The sequence below is a fragment of the Chaetura pelagica genome, unplaced genomic scaffold (assembly GCF_000747805.2).
Source record: "Chaetura pelagica isolate M959 unplaced genomic scaffold, ChaPel_1.0 scaffold725, whole genome shotgun sequence".
NCBI classification, from domain to species: domain Eukaryota; kingdom Metazoa; phylum Chordata; class Aves; order Apodiformes; family Apodidae; genus Chaetura; species Chaetura pelagica.
In genome coordinates, this window is record NW_009953490.1 from 265,611 (window position 1) to 288,753 (window position 23,143).

Genomic DNA, 23,143 nt, shown 5'->3' on the forward strand with positions numbered 1-23,143 from the left:
CAAAGATCATCTAGGTCCAACCTCCCTGCCATGGGCAGGGACACCTCCCACTAGAACAGGTTGCTCAGAGCCCCATCCAACCTGGCCTTGAACACTTCCAGGGATGGGGCTTCCCTGGGCAACCTGTGCCAATATCTTACTATCCTCACACTAATAAATTTCTTCCTAACGTCTAACACTTCCGTTGCTAACAACTGCCTCTTTTCCCTCAATACACATTCATATCTGTTTTGGAAGAGTCTGGTCCATTCTCTTTTTCCAATCTCATCTCCAGCAAACACCATCTATCAAATACGTTGCTAGTCCTGGGTCACCAGCCTTTTAGTCAAATGCTGTTCTTTGCTTAAATACAAGGAAGAGCTGCAAGTGTCTCTACAATATATAAAGCAACATACCATGCACTGAGATGATCACATGGACAAAGCAGACACATGAAGTTTCCTGTACAGAACTTCTTGTTGCAGGAAGAGTCCATCAACAATAAAAACCTCAGGAGAAACTTAACTGAGCTCCACACAGTTGAAAAGGATGAAATGCCAGGTTGCTTCCCAACTGGGGGGATGCAGGCATCAGCATCAGATAATACTAGGCTAAAAGAGGCAGAAGCTGCACCCTTCCACATCACCTTGAACCCTGGTATAGTTTAATGTTTTTACACCAGTGTTACCCACCTAGAAGTCTTTCTGGAGAGGGGCAGCACCCCCTCTAGTCGCAGACCTCTTCCTGAAGGCTAAGAGCTGGTCTGTAGGCCAACCACACAAACTGTTGTATGGAAGCAAGGAGTAAGTTCTCTCCTGAGTGGCTGAAGCCTGTTTTTTAGTGGCAGCAGACCATGGGAAGAGGTTTCCCTCACCACATTCTAAACTGAGACAAGAAGATGAATCAAGGACCAAAGGCAGCAGCAGCTTCAACAATTGTTGTGGTGCATAAGAAGCAGTTACAGCTGCTTATAGTCAAGAAGTGCACTTTTATAACAGAACTATACTAAAGGTCAAAAAGTGTCTGCCTCTAACAACTGGGCAAGAAAATAATGGAGGGGGAAAAAAAAAAGAAAAGAAAAAAAAAAAAGAGCAGGCAGCATTACCAGCACCTCCAGCACTGGTTTCCTGCTGGGTTGCAGCCCCAGTGCCAAGGGCAGCAGCAGGCACTGCCACAGGAGAGGAGGTGCCCAGCCTGCAGTCCCATCAGGCAGCACTTCCCCTCCCACCACCAGCAGTTACAGCAGGGGATTGCACAGGGGCTAAGTGGGTGACAAAAACATTGTTTGCTTTGTGGAGGAGCGTTGGCACCAAAGGGTGTGCACATTCTCTCAAGTTACCAGGGCGAACGACTGATCTACAGCAACCTTGCCTGTCTAGGAAGACTACACTCAGTTCCTTAATGCAGATGGTAAACAGCACTAAATAGCAACACAGGTAAGAGAAGAGCAAAAGCAGGAAACTGCCAACAAATGACCTTTTTACAAAGCAGGATATCTGAAGTCACTTTATGCAAATTCAATGCCTGGTTCCCCTGTTCAGTGATCAATTCGGGACTTGCTCCCACTCCCTGGACCATGAAAGGCCATTTCCCTCACCCCCATGAGGTGCCCACAGTTGCACAGTGTGAATTCCCTTCCTTGCCCCAGCAGCAAACATTTTAAGAGGGCAACCAGCCTGAACTGTACAGGTCACACCAGGCGAGAAATCCTTCTGCACAGGCTTCACTAAGATTTCAGGCTCATTGCCAACCTCATGAGCTACATCAATCCAGCACCCCCATCACGAGGTTACTGGTCTTAAATATCTCTGGCCGGAAGTGTAAGAGCTTGCTGGAGGCCTTCTGCGTGTGTCAAGTGCTCTTCATTCCCCTCTTGTGCACTGATAATATTTCACACCTTTAAGTGAGTGTGGTGACAGAAACAGAGTTGCAACTAGAATGTTCTGCCACACATTAGTGCATGCAATCTGTCCCAAGTACCATGGCATTTAATTCAGAAAGCATAAACAAGTTTTTCATGCTTGAGATTGAAAAGGATACCACCAGCACAGGTTAGAGACAGACAGCCTCTAGCTATTGACATGACTAAAGACAACAGAATCCCTTAAAAAATGTAAAGTGTGCATGTCTTTTTCACCCTTCATACAAATGCCACCATGCAAAGCAATATTTCCATGAAAAAGCAGCTCCAGTTTAGATGAACAGGGGAAAAAACCCAATGCAGTGACATTGTTTTATTAGATGGAGTAATTAAAAATCCAAGTTTAAAAAAAACAAAACTAAAAGCAAACATGAAGTCATCATCAAGTTTTCTGTTTTATTTAAGATTTTAGTTTTAATTCTGAAGAAAGAGGTACATTTCCTTGGTTTTAGTTTTAGCATCAGGTTATAACCATGTTTATTTATCTGTTTCTTTTTTCCTGTCTTTTCAATACTGCACAAACGTCCAGAAACTACAGGGTTAAGTAAAAGCTGCAGGCAGAGGAGGTCAGAGGTTGCTCCTGATGGTGATCATGTGGCCCCAATGCAGTGCTATCCCAGAGTGCCTTATTCAGGTGAATCTGGTGTGTTTTGTTTTTTTTTAATTAAAAAAAAAAAAGAAAGAGAGACTAACAGAGGAGACAGAAAGGCTGAAGTAAATATCACTCGTGTTCCAGCTGCTTATACTTATATTATGTATACGCTAGGTATTAAATCTGTGAATACTTTTAAAACATTAAAGTTTACTTTAAATCTAAAGCCAAAATTAAAGAAAAATCTTATTCTCCCCTCTTTAAACCACTCTTTAGCAACATGCCAGTTACTCATAGCTGTAAGTGTTTTTTTGTCTTTCAACACACTTCATGTCAAACTCTGACAAAATAAAATCCTCTTCTCAAATAAAAAAACAAAACCAACATAGCAATTTCCCTGTGTAGTGCCACACTGAATGCAAAATAAATGCTAGGCCACTGCTTGCCCCACATGTTCAGTAACTTCATTTAAATTAAATACCTTTTTCATGTTTCTGCATTTGATTCTGCATTGCATTTTTTCTCCTACTGCAGATTGACACATTTCCACTAGGCAGAAATACTCATGTGCAAAAGACATAAGACAGTAATATTCTCCTTAAGCATTGAGACTGCATTTTGATCTCTCTCTCTTTTTTTTTTTTCTCTCCGTAGAATGCTTAGAAAATATTTCAGTGTATTTCAAACACTGGCTCAGCAGAAACTTAACTAAAAGAGACAGTCATGACCCTGTGATGGCATTGCATCTGGGGGGGAGGTTTGATCAGGAACTGGATTCTTCAGAAAGAAAGATATGACAGGGAACAGTAGGTGGGCATGGGGAGGAGTCAGGGTGGGACACTTCCTGCATTTCTAACGTTTTGGGTTTTATTTTTCTTTTTTTTTCTTTTCCTCCTTTCCTAATGACGATCCAGTGCTGAGCTCTGTAGTAGATCTGTGGGGGTTTTACTGGGGGGTCTGAAGGCTGTCTGAAAGCCTGGAGGTGGGGAATGGAAGCTGGTGGGGTTTGAAGGAGGAGAGTAGGGATTCCAACTGGCTCTGTGCAGAGGGATCTGTGTGCCGAAGGGGTTACTGTGGTGCGTCTGTGATGGTGCTGCACTGGGGCCGTCCACCTCTGTGAGGGCCTGAAGAGATTTTAGCCAATGTGGAGGATTGTCATCTTGAAGGGTGTCTAAACTGTTTCCTGTGGATGCTGGGATACCTACAAAGAGAAGAAAAAAAAAACAAGGATACAAGCATGTCAGAGCAGGTGCAAAAAGCTGAGCACGAAGGAGGTCAATTTAACCTAACAAAAAGCAACAGTGAAAAAACATGATTAGTTTGTACAGAGAATGCATTTTACATTATTACATATAAATACCCGGCCTGCAAAACATTTAGCATTAAATCCAGACAGGAGAAAGTTCCCCCTCAGAGCACTTCTTTGTAAAACACATTTTTCTCTCAAACATCCTGTGCAAGGACTGCACCTCTGTTGACAGTGACCTTACCAAACCAAACCACCAGAACACTGCATGCTTCACCTCCTCCTCTGCCTACTTGAATCATGCTTCAGCCTCTCTAACAGGGAAACACAACCAGACAGCCTTATAAAAGAGAGCTTTATAAACAAGTGGAGTATGTCCCTTTTTAAATAACAAAGTCTAGTGAATGCTTTCAGTGCCTGAGGACCAGCGGCGCACACACCGGACATGCCACCCAGCAGGAGGGACACCTACGTTGACCCTATAGATAAGCACTGATCCACCTCTGACTGCCTGTGAAGGTCCTGGGCATGCATTGCAAAGGCCCCAGTGACATTTTGTTACACCTAGCAGTTCCACAAAAATTCCTGGACCCTTGAGGTTTTGTGGATGGAAGCTGGAAGAGACCACCGCATACTGACTTTTTCTTTTTTTTTTTTCCAGAGGTAAATCAGTTTGTGCCAAATACCCATTGGATGGTTTGCCAGCGGAGCTGAAGGAGTGAGAAACGGTTACCTGTGATGATTGCGGGGTCCATCCAGCTGCCAGGGCTGTCCCAACTCAGGCTGTCGGTGGTGGCAGGGTTGGACGTTGGTACACTGTGGTTGGCGTTGGAGGGGGAAGAAGCATTGGGCAGTCCACCAAAGTTGATGTTAATGTTCGGTAGAAGTGCCCTTAGCCCGTCCTGCCATTCCTTCATATTTAAACTCTCTACAGAACTGCTGTTGTCTGGGAGATTTACCAACAAAAAAAAATGAAAGATAAAAAAAATAAAAAGCTGAAGTTAGAAACAGATGTCCTTCTTCGGTGGGGTATGGGATTTTGTTTTTACTTTTTCAAAGTTAAGCATTTAATACTTTCCTTGTGCAAAAATTAGGGTCAATGTTTGTATGATTGATTAATTACTCAGAGAGGCTGGCAGGTTTTAAACCAAGTGTATGAGGGTGGGAGAAAGATTTAACTCCTCCCCCAATTTAGATCTCCCCCTTTTTTTTTTTTTCCAGTTCAGAGACTCAAAATAATCAAAAGGGCACAGTGGCTTCCCCTCTACTAGTAATAGGGGAAAACCAACCAGATCCTTTATGAGAATACCTCTGGTGCAAGCTAGATAACTTGATTAGGCTGTTTTATTAATGGGCAGGAAGATAAAAATGGTTGTTTTCTTTGAAGTATATTAAAATGAAGAAAGGCTAGGTAGGGCTTTGCAATAGAAACCGAACATCAGGAACCAGGGAGGTGGAAGAGGAGTATCACAGAAGTTTTTTGTTTTGTTACAGCTTGCTTATTTACAGCCTTACAGATGTTCTTCTGAAGGAAATGGTAATTCTCATGAAGTTGAAGGGAGTGCAATTTCCTCTTGAAGATGAAGAACAGCAGTGAAAATTCTTTAGAGACCTTTCAGAATAACTCCCAACACAGCAACATCCTCAAAACTTTGGTTAGAATCAAACCAGCTTGACACCAAAACAGTCAAGTCTCCAACTATTTGCCTAAATGTTTTGGGGCAGGTACTGAAAAGCACAAAGGATAACGTGGCTACACTAATGATTCCTGAACACAAACCTTAATCCATGCTATCTAAGAACAGACTATGAGGTTCTATGATCTGTCTTTAACTTGACAGAGTTAGGTTAATGCTTGGCGGAATTAGGTTATGGTTGGACTTGATCATCTTAAAGGTCTTTTCCAAGCGGAACGATTCCATGATTCTGTGATTTCATGCTTTAGGTATCTCAAATCAAATATGAGCATCCTAGTATTTATCAGACAATAAAGAAAATGATAATAAAATTGTGGTCAAATATATTTGAAAAGCAAGTGTTGGGCAGTACATTGGCAGTATGCTTTTTTTGCAAAAAACCTAGAATATAACTTTTTTCTTTTTTAACCACCTCTACTTGTCCTTCTTAAAGAAAGAACCTTCATTGCACTCAGAAGTGCTACAGTGAGATACCTACATAATATTGCTACTTCATCAACAATGGAAGATATTTAAGTCTTCATGGAAAATTAAGAGGATATCACTAACTTGCAACTCTGCATGTTGGACAGAGAAGAAAGTAGTCTCACTTGCTATCAAAACCTGCCTCAGCAATTCTTGTAAAGCTGAATGCTCAGAAAGAACTGATGTCTCAAGCAATTACCTTTTTGTAACTGGAGGGGGAAAAAAAGCAAGTTCTTGAAATTCTGTGCTTTCATGCAGAGCTTTCCTTCCCCAGACCAGAGGGTTTTTTAGAATAAACTTTATAAAAGATTCTATTTCTGTATAGAACTACAGCAAGCAACTTCAATCACAAACCACAGGAAATCACACCTCAGTCCATGTCTTCAAAACAAATGACTATGCAAATCTGCTTTATCCACTTTGCCTATCATGACTGCTGGAGCAATGCATTCATTTCTAACCCCATGCATACCTAACGCAGCTATTCTCACACAAGCACCCATCTGCATGCATAAATGTCCCATGTAGCAGGACAGCAGCTGACACCTAGAATGTCTGTGGCCAGAGCGATGTTGCACATGAAGCCTGGACAGGAATAATAGCACAGATATAAAGAGGGTACTACAGAAATCATCCTCTGCCTGAGCAAGTTTGCAGAATACATTTGACCACACACTATGGACAGTTTACAGTCAACTGCTGTGCTCCCTACTCACTGGCTGAGGCTGGGGAATCACTCTTCCTCAGAGGTTAGGTTACAGCATGAGATACACCTCCACAGTGAAAACAGGCAACTCCTAAGCATTCCCATAAACAAAGGGAAGACAGGGCAAAAAATCAGGTAGTGAAAGTAACCCCAAAAGCCTGCCCCCTACTACTACAGGCATCTAAGGATTAAAATTTTAAGTGCTATGGGAGGAAAAAAAAATAGCAGTAACAGAACTGAAGCTCTCCCTCAAGCCAGTAAACCAAGACCAGCTTTTTAGTAACACTGTAGCATATGGATGCAATCCAGCCTCTGGATTTAAGTGTGACTGTATCCACACACTGTGCAGCAACGTGACCTGTGTACAAGTCACCTCAGGTGAAAAAAAAAAAAAAAAGCAGGCTTATTGGCCAGCATCAAGCCATAGTGCCATAAAACTGGCTTTCACTTCTACTTTGAGTTCCTGTACTGTAAATCAAATCTACCTCCTGCTCCCTCCAGAGTTCCAGCTTTTTTCTTTGCAATACCAACACACACAAACAGCTTTGAAGAGTTTGGTGTAATACATTTTTCACCCAAACCTACGATCCTGGGGTTAAGAAAAAAAATTAAAACTTTAAAAAGCATTAGTCAGAAATGTCTTAGATATGGTATTTGCTCACAACCTTCTTGAACATCCATAAGCCTATTTAATACAAGTTCTAATTCTATTTTTTGGCACCTGAGTACCCAACTCACCATCACAGAAATAACTGTGCAACAGATTCCACAAAGTACACCATTACTTTCACTTTATTTTCTCACCTCTGCTTCCCACAGCTTGTGCCAGAAACACAGCTCAGTTTATCATAGAATAGAATAATTTAATAACTTGCTTCTACTACAAGGCAAAAAAGTACACACAAGATACTTATTAGGACCACACAGTAGTAAACATACTCATTGCAATACTTGTGAGCTGGGGATCTGCAAGCTTATGACAATCCTTGTAATGGACGTTACTAACTCCCAACATGCCCTCAAAGTTCACGTACAAGAAATTAAATGTGCAGTAAACTGCACACCTGTAACATGTCATTAAGTCTAATTAAGACACAGCTAGCAAGATGTCATACTTCTGAAGAATGAGATAGGAAGATAAAAGTAGTAGGGTTTTAGGCCACCGTGGGCTAAGAAAATACACATTTTTGCCATGTTATTCTCCATTTTAAAAAGACTTAATACAGCACATATAAGAGTCCAGTAAGATAGCAAGTGGTTGAGATACAAGACTATCATGGAATAGAAAAGGCTGGCACTGTTTGGTGAGGAGACATTAATCTGTGAGGCAGGCACAGTGCACCATTGCCATGCACCCTCTAACACAGAACAAGAGAAAATAAGAGGAAACTGAGGAGGACTGTTCTTTATCTCAACTGTCAGTACAAAATCCACTTAGAATCACAGAAGTCAAAGAGACAAAAGGCCTATAATGATTCAGTATCTATTAAAACTGTGCTGTTTGCTAGCAATAAGGAATTTATTTATTAAAATCTTGTGCTCCTGGGTACAAAAGCGACAAAACAGAGAATTCCGTAAGATTTATTGTCTTGCCCTAGCGGCTGGGTTTGTGAGGCTAAAAGGCAAGCTATGACAAAAACACTGGCCTCTGACACCAAAGAAAAAGCAAGCAACACATTACTTGTGTGACTGTAACAAGGTTTTCCAGCTGGCTAATAAATACCCAGAGGAAAAAAAAACCAAACAAACAACAAAACAACCACAACTCCAGAGTTTTACAGGTTTGTCACGACTCTCAGCGCTTAAGGAGAAATACTGCAATTAAATTATTCTTGTAATATGGGATCTGGTAAGGGATTAAAATGCATTTAGGTGTTAAAACAGATGGGATCAAGAGAGAATACAACACAACACTCCCTGCACTGCCCTCTGGGGCCTGTGACTGGATATGATAGGTAAGCCACCCTGTCAGAAAAATTCCTGATGCAACCCAAGTATGCAAGCAATCTGCAGGCACCACACAGCAACACCCAAACCAATCAACCAAATCAGTGTGTCTTTGCTGGAATCTGACAAGTTTGAAACAAGAGCCTAAGTGAGAATACACATCCACCCCAGAGACCAGAGTTACTTCCACCACCTGAAGAAAGCAAGTATCTTCAGGAGACACTACCACCCATCCCTTGGATAGTTAAGTCTTTTTTCTTACTTGAGTTCATGCTTCACCATGAAACTAGTACTACAATTAAAAATTATAAAAGGTTAACTCTCAGTTAATAAAGATCTATTAAAAGGTATAAAACAAGTTAAAACCCAGTTGACTGCAATGGATGAAAAAAATTTAAACACCAAGATAAATGGGACATTCCTCCCATCATGCTCCAACTTTGACTGTGAAAGGAGAGAATAACCTGGTGAAGCTTCACTGAAAGCACCACTATTCATATGAAAACTAGGCTCAAATGCATATCCTGAACTTCTGTCTTCCCTTAATGTGCATTTCATAATCCTATCTGGTCTAGTGGAAACTTGTGTTTACAGAGGTGAACAGATCCCACAGTTCTAGCACTGAACTTTTTCATGTGCCTGGGGTAGTATGTCAACATAAAGTAAAAGCATTTGTACGTAAAAATTTAAGTCAACTGCCGTCTTAAAGTAAGCAAAGGGAAGAAAAAAACAAACCTTCATCACAAACATCCTGCCCACCTGATTTAAATAAAAAATACTTAAAAGTTAGCTTAAAAATGAATAGGATTGAGAAGCCTGGACATTCATCTGTAGGAAAGAAACAGTCATTTAATGGATGTCTAAATAAAATTCTTGCCCCATCATGACATCCTACCAGACAGTCTGGTAGTGTTACTTCCACATCCTCTACTTGCAACGCCTTACACACGATTCCTTCAAATCAGGCACAGTAAATGTGTATCTGGGGGAGAGATGGCTAAGAAGATGATGGCCAAGCCAGAAATACTGTTCTCTTGAACATATTCAATACTTCAGAAGACATTTGCACAAGTGTCAGCTGCATTGACACGGGCTGTTCCGTGACAAATTCTGACACCACCACAACGTAGACCCTAAGGTGTTTCAGATTTGGCTGCACCACACTTGATCTTTTGTTTAGGGTAATGGGATAGTATGTCTTACAGTCTGTTTGGCGGCAGACCAGCCCACTAAAATGAATGTGTTAGAGACTAGACTATACAAGTTTATGGTCAAATCCATTTAAAAATTCATAGAGCATATGCTTAAACAAATATGACTTACAGCAAAGATCACAATACCATCACATTAAGTCAGTGTAAAGCAACTGTGTATCTTTGCTCTCAAAACTGTATTCCAAGCTATGAGTCCTGCTAAAAAGAAAGTAGCCCAGCAAATGTGTGGTGTAATTATTTTAAGAACCCACCAGTATTTTATGTGTGTGACCAAGGCACACAACAGTGCTACAGAAAAGCTTCAAATAAGCAAAAGAAATTCAGAGGAAAACTATCACAGGAGAGAAAAATAAACTTATCAGTAATGACACGTACCTGACAGCACAGACCAGAAACAAGTGAAGACTATTAAGCTGCATTCAGTAACAGAATGGCTATCACAATGACCTGCTCCTAAGAAGGCCCTTATGAAATCTTCAAGGATTCTAAAGAGGAACAGTTTGTTTTGAAGCCTTGGCAAGACAACCAGAGTGACAAAGTTTGACTCAGACCAAGATGGGGGGCAGAAGAAAAAGAGGGTAAAAAAGGAACAGAAAAAACTACCAGGAGTCTTTCAACTTCATAATAAACAAATGAGGGTACCAAAAACCATAACCTTTGCAGTGCCATCCCTGTTAGCTCCAGCCTGTGCTGCATACTACCATTTTCACAGATACCACAGATAGTCTGTGCTTTCCATGAAACAGCCCTTTATCCTATTCAAAGCAGTAACTGGAGCTTCTCTATTTTAATCTCAAAACTACTCTCCACTATTGGTATTTCTATTTTTCAAAAAGTGGTCCAATATTTCACGAGAGGGGTGGGGGGGGGCCGCGAAGAGAAGGACAGCATGATTTGTCGCATTCTAAAATAAAATTATGCCCATCACTTTAGATAAACTCAAAATCCTGTCATTCAAAGCTTACATATTTAACCAGCAACAAACCAGTTATAATAAAAACTGTAGCTGTGTCACTTTAATAGGACCAATAAGCTTGTTTGCTCATGAAATTTTTAAAACCATGACTAAAATCCATTTAAACTGCTAGGATCTGAAAGATTTTACTCTTGGACTTCATTGATTCTGTGTATTCATGATTTCTAGGAAACCCACAATGCTTACATCAAATGAGGAAGTTTCACCAATTCAGAGGCACGAGAATGTCACTGGCAGATTAAGGAAGACTGAATCTGCCCACATTTAAAAAGGAGTGCTGCCCATCAGGAATACAAGTGGCCACCTTGTATTAGGAAGATACCAAATGACAGAAGCACTAGAAGATAAAGCTGTTTGAAGAGAACATTTAAAAGTCTCACTGACATTCTCTACACACAGGAAGCTACTTGGCAATCCACTAAAACAGCTAAGAGTCATTCCACAGTACAGATTTCAAATTAGTGTCTTGCTCATGAACAAAGTAAGCGTACATACATGCATACACACATATATGTACAAAATTGGCTTCAGGAGTCAAGAGACACCAGTCTGCCCTCAGCTTTAAAAGAATGCAAATAAAGCAGCTTTTATCTTCATTCCACATTGATTTCCATTGTTAGATTAATTCCACATGTATCCAACTTAAAAAAAACCAACCAGCCATGTAAATAAAAAAGCACTGTTTTTCAAATTGAAATAAATTAACTGCAACTTAACATGCCAGTAAGCCAAATTGTCAAGTAGAAGAGAAATATACTGAATTCTAAAGTATACACTTCAAAGGGGAGAGTAAATTTTTCTAAATATTTTTACTTTTTTATTAAGATCTGACAGTAAAACTTTTAAGCTTTCTGTGATTATATAAGTGTTATGAGTCAGAGAATAAATTTATTTTCAGGGTATATCCCTCCTACAACATCAGTAAGGGGACAAGTCATACTAGATATTAAACAGAAGATTTGTATTTGCTTGTGTGTACAGCGTCAGAATTTTATTAGGTTTGAGAAAAGCAATTTTATATTAGTATTCTGGAGAGTTCTTGTGATTGACATACTTACCATGGCTCAAGGGACCAAATCTAATATATAATTATAGCAGCCAGCCACCCAATTTTAAGCTGTAAGTATATTTGAAATTGAGATTATAACTTGCTTTGAAAAACATCCTTGACTTCGTATCAGATGTTCCCACAGCATCCTATCCTTTTTTTCATTACTGATTTTTTTAATCATTTTTTGCTAAAAATGCTTAGTGGTCAACCACAGGACTTCAGCCAGGTCTGGGGCTGGTGGGAGGTAGCACTGTCCTGCACACAAAATGACAATATGATCTGTAATTACTTTAGTCAATAATCAATCAACCTCTTTTTTTTTTTTCTTGTGAACTAAGAAGCCAATTCTCATCCAAATAAAATGGACCCATAAAAAAACAGCCAGTTCTCAACACTGATTATCTCAATACTAACGTAAACCTAAACTGAGAGCAAAGACTTCAGATATTGAAACAAAAGCAGTAAATATCTGAAACCTACATACAGGACAGTTTGATTTTAAAAGCTTAAAGAGATGGACTTCCATTCATCTGAGAAAACAAACTTCATTTTAACCTAAGTATACCTACTGCTTACTCTTACACCCAATGTCAGGGTTCAGTCTCACAGTTACCCTTATCTGTCAATTAAAAAAAACACTTCACCTCTGACCTCAAATGAAAATCCTGTGTGTAAAAGTGTACCTTTGGGTATGTGCATAAATATATGCATAAATAAATGCAAACAACATGGATTTTTTCCTATGGCTAATGCAATAACTAGAACTGGTAAAGAAAAAACAGATCTAAGCTATCTCAATAATCAGCAAAAGCCTATCTAGTTATGTAGGTTCTGAATTTGTGAAGTACCCAACCAATCCTCTGACCAAGGCTGTGAGATCAGCATTAGCACAGTGAATGTACACTCTGATAAATGATAATCTAATTTTTAATTTTTCCACATCTGTAACAAACAATTTAGGCTGATGTATATTTGTAGGTACTTCAATCATTATGTGGCAAGATTAGAGAAACTGCAAGAAAGCTGAGAAAAAATCCAAAGCTTCCATGACATGAAATTAATTCTGATTACTAAATACTGTTTTCCAATAGAGGTGACCCACTTTTTGAATACATGGGTTTTTAAAAATACATCATTTGGGAACAAGCTGAAGTCCAAATGAGACTGTGATGTAGAAGGAACCAGGAGATGACAAAGGATGCAAAAGATACTTTTTGTTCTTCTAAAATGCGATTTGGTATTGCTGGGAGGAGAAACACTATTTGTAGAGCTGCTCTTTCAATTGCTGTTATCCCTTCAGGATAAAAAAAAAGCTCTTCCTGTATTACAATTTTGAAAAAGATTATGTGGTTCTCAATGGTTCTTCAAGTTCATGCATTTCAAAATGTGTTTATACAGGAAGCCTATGAACCACTTGTGCTTTTCGCTACAATTAATCAGACAATTGATATTTTGTAAGACGGACTTGACTCAAAAGAAGCCAAAGTTTGCATGTTGTTTGCATTTATTTATGCATATATTTATGCACATACCCAAAGGAGCCCAAGGCACAGCCTCTTGTGAGACACTGCTACTAAAAGGCAGCACTGTCAAGTATACTAATTTCCAGTCTTTAAAGGGAAAATGCCAGCTTTTAAAAATCACTAAATCAATGACATCTAACTCAAGCTAGTGGTTTACTGTATTATTTTGAAGAGCCAGTTTGTATTTTAGAAAAGCATCCATGAGAACACAGCACCCCAAGGCCCTATCACTCTATTCAACTACCCGAAGAGAGGTTGTAGTCAGGCAGGGACTGGGCTCTTTTTCCAGGCAACTAGCAACAAGACAAGAGGGCTTAGGTGCAAGTTGCTCCAAGGGAGGTTTAGAGGTTGGATATTAGGAAGTACTTCCTCACAGAGAGCATGATTAGACATTGGAATGTACTTCCCAGGGAAGTGGTGGAGGCACTGTCCCTGGATGTGTTTAAGGAAAGGATGGATGTGGCACTTAGTGCCATGGTCTAGCTGATGTGGTGGTGTTGGTTATAGGCTGGACTTGATGATCTTAAAGGTCTTTTCCAGCCTTGGTGATTCTGTGATTCTGAGGCTAAGCGTCTGCCTACTGGAGGAGGGGACAGATGCTACACCAGCCAATGGAACTGCCCCTTACGTTGCTGCAGAGCCGTTCTGAGATCTTATGTGTTACCTTTGAAAGAAAACAGCATTCCTAACTTTTTGGGGAAAAAAACCCTTTGCCCTAAAGAGAAAGGGAAAGTTCTCACTCTATAAGTAATAAATGCAGTCTTACATCTCAAACACAGGCAAAGACCCAACATTTAATTCAGCTGAAGCTCATTTGGCAACACTACTAGAGAAGAGGAACAGTCAGGAAATCCGACGTGAAATCCCTCCCATGTGCTTGTTTCCCTGTTTCTGTGGAAGAGCTACCCAAAAAGCTGTTGGAACTGATAGTCCAGAATGCAAACTGGGTCAACCACTCAGACCACCTATTCCAGCCAGAAATGCATTCATTTCAAGTCTAGCAGTGTTAATGTGATTAGTCATTCCTCTGATGTACTGCAGCCAAAAGAAGTGAGAGGAATTTTTGTCACATTCTCCCCTTCCAAATGAAAATTACACATTTAAAAATAGGGATCTTGCTACTCAAAAAAGTAGGATGCCTGCCTTTCACTGCCATCCCTAATTAACTTACAACCAAAGATTTTAAGAAATTTGTAAAAGCTCAACAAAACCAAGCTCCCAAAGATGAGGGCACAGAAATTTATATATCAAGCTTTACTTGGAACAGTATCTCCTATACAATCACAAGAAAAAATTCCACAGGGTTATAAAAGCAGTTGCAATATTAGCGCTGGGAAGGAAGGGTGGGTATTAGAGATGAGATTTTGAAACAGATGGAAAAGTAAGTAGCAGGACTCAGAACACAGGCACCGTGGCTAAGTTTTCTCAGAGATGGTGACAAGATTACGCTAAGGAAGGCAGGCCTTAGTAGTAAATGTAGAAGGTGTGTAGGGGACAAGACACCAGAAGTAAGACAAGGAATATCAACAGCAGATTTCAAACAGCATGACTTTAATCATGACACTAATTTAATATTTTGGAAATTAATCCAAAATCCCATTTCCATTTACTCGATTTTAAACACAACAGCACCATCCTGGGTGCATTAAAAAAAACCCAAACACCTCCAGAGAAACAGAACCAAGAAAGCCAGAAGTTTTATTTCAAATAAAATTTGTTCCATATTGTGCTGAACACTTCACGTCTTTGCCAGTGAAACAAAATTATTTACAATGGAAAATAAAAGGAGAATTAATTTTGAGGACGGAAGATACACGCTGACACAAAGTACCTCCTAAAGAAGGTGGGTGGAGGCTCAAGAACCTCCATGGAAAGAAGTATGACACAGCAGGCATAAGGACTGATGTGAAGAACAAAATACTCAGTAGCAAAGGCTGCACTAAGAACAGTCAACTTTGTTTCAGGAAACAGGACACACAGGGTCTATGTAAGGGTTACTAAAAGCAGTATTGGAAACAGTTGAGGGTTATTTACAAATGGTGCTCTTCATTTTACAATTTTAAAGCAATGGTCAGGCCTTTATTTTGAAATGGGGAGTGACCTTCACATCATGGCAACACCTCCGCTTCTGAGAGGAGCTGCTTTGCAGTCTGGAAAGATACAAGCTTTTGGAGGTGGCACACATGACATTTACAACTAAATAGTTGTATCAGCCAAGATTTTCACCATATTTCCTATTTTCAATACTTATACCTGATCAGAGAAAGATCTCAGCTACAGGCAGCTAAAGATACAACCAGAGGCCCAGAAAAGAATACCACTGGCTGCTGTGCATTCTGCCCAGCTGTTGTGTGATCATGAAGTGAGGAGGCAGTGTTGTTTAAAGGATTAGGACAGAAAAACAATGGACTAATGCATCTCTACTTTTAAAGAGTAAGGCTATCAATACTTAAAACCAGAGTCAAACCATTCACATATTGTCAGGTCAAGAGGAAAAGTGTAGTAAATTTCTCTTTCGACCACTGCATCCAAATCAAGGGATGCGAGGCAGCACTGTTTGAGTCACATTGCCTGTTGCATAGGGTGTGGGATTAAATGCGTTCCGTACACAGCATTTGGAGAATTGTAAATTTTAGAACATGCTGATTTCAACAGCCATACCACACAGGCCAGGCCCTCTTTTAGAAAGGCATGGTAGCAGAAGTAGAACCTCTCCAAGATCCCAGACCAAATTATTATTCTGACACTACAGAAGTGTCAGCTGCTATGCTGCAAATTCAATTTTTTTTTCTTTTGTTCCACAACTGTATATTCTGCGTTTCTGTGAGTGCCTTATTTTTATTTATTCAGGAGACAAAAATCACATATTAATGATCAACCCAGAGAGAGGAGACAAAGTCAAATAAGAAATTATTTGATAAAGGTCAAATAAGAATGTGTGCCTCAAATGGAAATGAAGTTACATTTTGAGAAATACCAAGTCAGACAGGGATTCTTAGTATTAATGGCAGACCATGTCAGAGCTAGTTCTGATAACTCATCCTTCTCTGTAGTCTAAATAAAGTCTTTTAAACAATATAATCATAGCCAACATAAAGGGATTCTCCCTTGTTTTATTAAAATGTTGTCCGAAAGATAACATTAAGAAAGAAAGGATTTAATGTTCAATACAAGTTCCATAGCTGAAAAGCAGAAACCAGAAAATGTAAGTGGGAGAAGATGCAACATCATAAGTTGTTCACATATGGAAGAGCTCAGCACTTAAAATAAATGGGAAGAAGCTGGACCTTCTGAATGCAACTCTCATTACTTTGCCATCACTGCTACCAGCTGTTGCTTCACAAAAACCTAAATGCAGGCAAGACTAAAAACATGTGTGTGGTAATCAGTGTATTGATAAGGAATGCAACATCACTACCACAAAGATTGCTGGATGACTTAATACAACAGTCTACCTATTTATTGTCTCAATCTCATCTTTAAATAAATATAATTCCAACAATTAGGCTGTGCATATGCAAGAAATAAGCCACAGCATCAAAACAAAAAGGGCTCAAGGGAACAGTACTTGATTTGTCAGTTATATTCAACTACAAAGACTTATGAAACTCAAACCCTCTGTTTTGAAGTTTCAGGAACAGTTCAAGGAAGTCTCCTGCAATTTCCACATCAATGGCTAAAATAACTTCATGGCTTTTCCAGTGGTTAACTTCAAAGACAATGGGTAAAACTTTCTTCCCTCACCCTAAACAGGGTTTAATTCTTCATGCTTCCTATCGGTGTCCACTTGAATATTTCCTCTATCTTAGATTTCTAATACATGCACAACATAAATAAATTGCCTGTGTCCAAGAAGCATTTGGAAAATGCTCAGAGATAAATGGTTACATTTTTAGGCTGCTCTGTGTGGAGTCAGAAGTAGGACTACTTGATCCATGATGATCCTTGTGGTTCCCTTCCAGCTCAAGGAGTTTCAATGATTTATGTGGGAAGAATATACACACAAGATTGTGTAGTATTAATCTTGAAAGAGTTCAAATTTCCAATGCTGATTATTGAATGGATAAGTTCTTACAATTTTTTTCTCATTTGAAATTATGTTCAGGACCATTATTAAATTAATAAATGAAATAATAGCCAGTATTTCCAAATGTCAATTACTACATCTTGCATAGAACTGACAGGAAAGGCAGACCAATCATTCACAACTTCTTCCTCACATATACTTTTCACTGTATGAATTTTTTCTTACACTTTTTCTGTCTAATAAAATCACTGGCTACAAACCACTCATTAGTAAACTAAAATAAAAAACCTATTTCTATTTTCCCATTATTAATATGTATGCATCTCATTTTATAAGAATCTGTCTCAAAACACATTTAATGTGAGACTTTATGATCCAATACTCTATTATTTTAGAGCACATCACTAGACAATAGGGTAGCAAAGATGACAGCATATTAGCTATCAAATTACAAAGAGTTTCCTGTTATCCTAAAGTAACACACACACTCACAGTGCTGTCAGCGGATCTTTCCTTTGGTATTATCTGGAGAATAAAGGATACCCACTGTCCTATATTCCTAGAATAGGTTGCACGCAATCTAGGGTAAAATTGCTTTTAGCAACAATCGTGTTGTCCATGAATAAAAAGTCATTGAACTTTTCTCCCGAAGCACAGTTACACAGTTATAATTACACATTAAATCATCTAACCCATCCCACACCACACAACAGCAACAAGCCTAAATCGTCCCTTACAATGAGAACATGAAACATCTGCTACAGTTTGCAAAATCATATGGTAGGGGAGAAAAAAAATACTAGTTTGGGAAACAGAGTTAATTTAAATGTAGTTTGGGGACAAATGTATGCCTGATGAACATGACACATTTGGAGTATATGCATAATAAAATTAAGAAGTGCATTATGTGTCATTTCACTGGAAACTGCAGAATTAGTATAATAAATACTACTTCCTCTGAGAAATAAGCTATCAAATCCCATATAGAAATTACTTTTAAATGAGAGCCTAAAAAAAAATATAGGCAGTGCCTGCATCCCTCCATTTAAATCTGGTGCACATCACAAAGCAGCCCTATCTGGAGCTGTGAGGTTATGAATAAAGGACAGCTTTGATTCTCAACTAAACAAAAGGTAGCTCAGAACATTATATTCAACGTGTCACACATAAGCATGTCAAATGCATGTGAATACTAATTCCTAACTAAAGCAGAAGCAGGAACAGTTTAAAATATACCATTTGCTTCATACAAGCTTCCAAAACAAATACGCTTAGGGGAATAAACTAAAATTCCATTCAGAAAGCCTAGAAAATAGTATACTAACTTCGTATGCAGTTACAAAAGTTTTTAGATCAGCTCGTTTGCACATAAATGAGAAAAATTTAAAAGGTTTTATTAAATAGAGCAGACAAACACAGAATAAATAAATGTTTATCTTTTTTTAATGACTGGTCCTGTATTATCTGATTTAGGAATTTATAGCCCTATAAAAAAAAAATTGTGATCCAAGTCCTTAGAAAACATGCAACTTTGACAGCAGTTGAATGTCTTGGCCAGAAGAGAGAATGTGAAGTTTCATCTGCACTAGGTTTCTTTTACTGTTATGTCTGAAACAGCCAAGTTGAAAAAATTTTCTAACACACCCTCACAGAGATTAACAAAAGACCAGAAGGAGCTTCAGGTATACTGCAGCTAACCTCTCCATGCTGCTGAACAGCTTTTATGATATGTACCACCTTTCTAGTAGGTCAGCTAGAATCTGTTATAAAGCACGGCAATGAAGTCCCATCATTATGATTTCCCTTTATGTGTACACCGCTTTCTTCTCCCAACCCCACCAGAAAGGTTTATCTGTAAATCAAATAAGGAAATTAGGAAAATTCTATTATATACCTAAGAGATTAAAAACAAGCATAAAGAACAGGAATTATTATTTCAAAAAGAATATAAAAAGAATTTGTTGAGACCTGTACACTAGATACGGATTTGAAAAGAATAATCAATAAATTGGAAACTATTCAGTCATCACACAGAAAAGAGGTATGAAGACATCTGACTTCTAATTTTGTACTTCTGAAATTAGATCACTAAAGAAAACCCTGTGCACTAAATACCATACAAATAATACAAATCTATAACTCAGCAAACAAAACCAGAAATATCTGAGACTTCAGCCAATTTCTGACAACAGGAAAAAAAGTAATCTGTATTTGTGCAGATTACTCTTTTTACAAGATACATCAAAGCTGAAATATAGGTCAGCTGAGAAGTGTTTGCACTGTGGCATCTGCTGCTATCTAACTGTCAGCCAGACAACTAACAGTGTTTTCTATAACAAGAGATTAAAGACCAACTTAAAGGAACTTTCCATAGAGACTACAGAAGATGTTTATTTTCTGGTTTTAGCACTGTATCTGCCAAAAATATTTTGAGATTAATTAGTTCTAGCAGTTGCATACAAAACAAGAATATACTTAAATATCAACTCTGTTGTCTTAAAACATATGGGGGAAGTACACAGCACAAGTTACGCATCAATCAGCGCCACACAGCTGGCTCTTCAGGCATCATACCAAAGATCTACAAGTCTTCTACAAACACAAAAAGGTCCACTATCAAACTGCCAAAGGCAACTAAAGCAATGCAATATTAAGAATACTCTCACAAATGTAGAATCAACCTGTACCACAAACAGATATTATTCAACACTAAAGGATTCTTCTGGTCCTCCTAGTCCAGATAATAGTTTTGTTACTGGCCCCTTGCACTAGCAACTTTTAGAACTGAGTGGTAAAGTTGAAACTTGATGTCTGGCAATATTCCTGGAAGTTGTGTATAGTTCAGGAGAAAGTGAGCAACAATTTGCTGTGCTCTGGATGCTGCATTTTTGACACCACTAAAAATTAATTTGTTTTCTTTTATTCTTTTTCTTCTCACATTTCAGTATAACCAGTATCAGTCATTTTAGTCTTAAAACTTTGCCACTACCAGTTTTTAAACTACCTGCATTTGTAGTCTGGAACAAGTATTTATAGTATGAATCAACCTAAGAACACTACAGCAGTACTGTAGCTTAAACAAGCCCTCAAGAGGACAAAGTACAGGGAAGTAACAGCAAAAATTAGCTCTTGAACTACAGTATCAAAAACATAATGGCTTTTTCTAGGTCACTTTCTGGTAGTATGGCTAGTACTTCTCAAAACCCATGAAAAGAAAATAACACCGGCAAACATCTCAAAAAGCAGGGTTTTTTTCCATCTTATGGCTATAAAGAGCTTACAGAGACTTTCTACCCGCAGTTCGTAATACACTTAATATAATTTTTTTCTGTTAGGAAAAGGGGCCCTGTTTGGGCCAAGCTAAATCGGAAGCATGGAAGGACTTCACATTCCAGAAATGAATTTTTAATCAGGACAATTAGCTCCTTAGTTGTAACATTTGCTGCAAGAGCCTAACAAACCATTCAGAGCACCCTGAACTGTACTGACTCAGCATTTATTTTTCTTCAAGATCCCAACCCTCACAATCAGGATGAATCCTCTTACACACACTGCAAGCATCCATTCAGTAAAAGATTAGCATAATATTAAGGCCACCTGAAGTACAGAAATGAACAACACTGAATGTTTTATTGTGCAGCCATTTGGTTACGCTGAAGAGGGAACAACCACCCAGCCAAGACATGTGGCACAAATTACCATCATTACAGTATTTTGCACAGTTTTAAGAACTCCGGTCAGTACCTGCATGTCAACATGGAAGTCACAATGTGCTTCCAGGGCCTACTCTTAAGGAAAGCCAGTCTGGCAAGACCAAAGAATCAGAATACCAATCTGCTCTTGTACAAAATTAAGCGGGCACAGAATACTCCACCTTCCTTATAAAGCTCAATATTACAAGGCTAAACATCCAGATACTTTTTTTTTAATTGAAAGGGCCTATTTAAAATAGTATTTCTTCCTCTGTTCATAAGGCCATGTCGAGAGATAATCACTTTACCACTTGTAGCTGACTACCCCCTTTTCCTGTCCTGGCTCAGAGAAGCTGAAAGCATGAATTAAGTCATATTCACAGCCATCCCATTTCACCTACCTGATATAGGGATCCCTCCCAGACCTGTGCTGTGTTGTGGTGGGAGATTCAAGTCCAAGAAATTACTATTTGAGGTGGGATTTGCTGTGTGGTTCAAGTGCATGATGCTATTGCGTGGAAAGGCCATCCAAGGATAGCGAGCTGCTTGGCCTGGAAAGCTGAAGGAGTTGTAAACTGCTCGATGCTGTTGAAACTGTGGGAACCTCTGTGGCATGACTGGAAATGTGCTACTGAGAGAGTTGGCATTTGTGGGTGCAGCAGGATGCAGGAATCCAGAGCCTGGCCCTTTGGCAGTTGTAGTGTGTGGGGTAGGGTTCTGAAGAGATGTGGGCGAGAGGGAAGGTTGGTCTTGGACTGACAGTTCCTTCTCAATCAGGTCTGCTAAGGCTTTGCGGGTGATGTCAAAAGGGTCAAACCCTAAGTCGTCCTCTTGCTGTTTGGAGGAACCAAACCCGAAAGCCGCTTGCCAGTCTGTGGAGGAGGATACTGGTATAGTTTCTGTGAGAGAGAACAGGATTTAGAGTAAGACTTAGCATTTACCCATACAAAAATTTCAGCCTCAGTGTATCTGAATCTGTATTACTAGTTACCTCTCATGTAATACTCCTTTAAACCTTCCCAAAAGGCACCTTATTGATCAGCTTAGAATGCCATTTTCAATCAAACTATCATATATTTCTACTTAAGATGAAGAGGTAGAACAAGCAAATAATATTCTTACTGCAGAATTGCTCTGTTCCTGAACTACAGAATAGCCTTGTCAAGTATTTTCAGTAATAGTACCAAGCAGAAAGAGACCAATAAACACTTGCTTAAAACCTTCTTTAAACCCATATTACTTGAAGAAAGCATGACCAAGCAAAGTTTAAATAAGGTTGTGTCGTGAGCCACCAGAGGCTACCAGCAGTCAGGACTCTGTTTAGACTTATGTGGGGAAGAAGAACAGTTTCCCACACATTGTTACTCAGTTCAGCATTTTGCTTTCAGTATTAATGCTGTGCTTCAGCTCTGCTGTGCAAGAAAGGTGGGGAGGATATGATCCCTCTCAGAGGGTTAACCTCTGAGCAGCAGTTTAAAAAGACAGAAACAAAATCCCCATTGTCTACTATTATGAAGAAAAACAAGCCAAATTCTTGAGTAGACACCTTGATAAAACAAAAGGAACTAAGAAACTGCAGTACAAGATATTATTAAATACTTTGAGGCAGAGCTGCAAAAAACATTATCAGATTTCCCCTGCATTTTCAGTTACTACTTAGTTTCATTATACAGTTTCTTATTCAGATTCAGTGAATGCTGCACTTAGTTTCACAGTATTTTCCCTCAAAATTCTGGCAGTGCAAGCTGATGAGTACGACATAGTATCACTCACAACATTAACTCCCTCTGCTGGTAGGGAACTTGGTCTATCGATTTAAGAAGTTAAAATTAAGCTCAGTATCCTCTCAGAAATCTACACTTCTATTTTCACTCTAAAATCCATGACAATAGAAACAGTTGCTGGACAGATAAAAACTTGTCCTTTGTATTCTTGTTTAAATAGCAACTATACATTTTATATTAATTATGAAACAAACAACATCTCTACTACCTGGAAATAGTCTCTCATGGCTACTCAATCCTCACAAAATTTCTTCATACAGTACCTTAACAGCAAGTAATTTCTTTGTTAATAAATATTGTTTACAAACAGAATTATGTTATCC

At 38.9% G+C, this 23,143-nt stretch overlaps 1 protein-coding gene across 5 annotated transcripts in view; it reads right to left on the reverse strand.

The window, feature by feature from the left end:
- Positions 1 to 3,139: 3,139 nt before the first annotated feature.
- Positions 3,140 to 23,143, reverse strand: part of CNOT4 (CCR4-NOT transcription complex, subunit 4) — a 43,517-nt gene continuing 23,513 nt past the window's right edge. For 3 of the 5 annotated variants that reach the window (XM_009999018.1, XM_009999020.1, XM_009999019.1), the window contains 3 exons: positions 21,438 to 21,935; positions 4,472 to 4,684; positions 3,140 to 3,693 (listed from right to left, as the gene is read on the reverse strand). In XM_009999018.1, the coding sequence (XP_009997320.1) occupies positions 3,392 to 3,693; positions 4,472 to 4,684; positions 21,438 to 21,935 (1,013 nt within the window). In that variant the 3' untranslated portion in view covers positions 3,140 to 3,391. The remainder of the gene's footprint in view (positions 3,694 to 4,471; positions 4,685 to 21,437; positions 21,936 to 23,143) is intronic. The other 2 variants (XM_009999022.1, XM_009999021.1) reach the window with 1 other exon arrangement.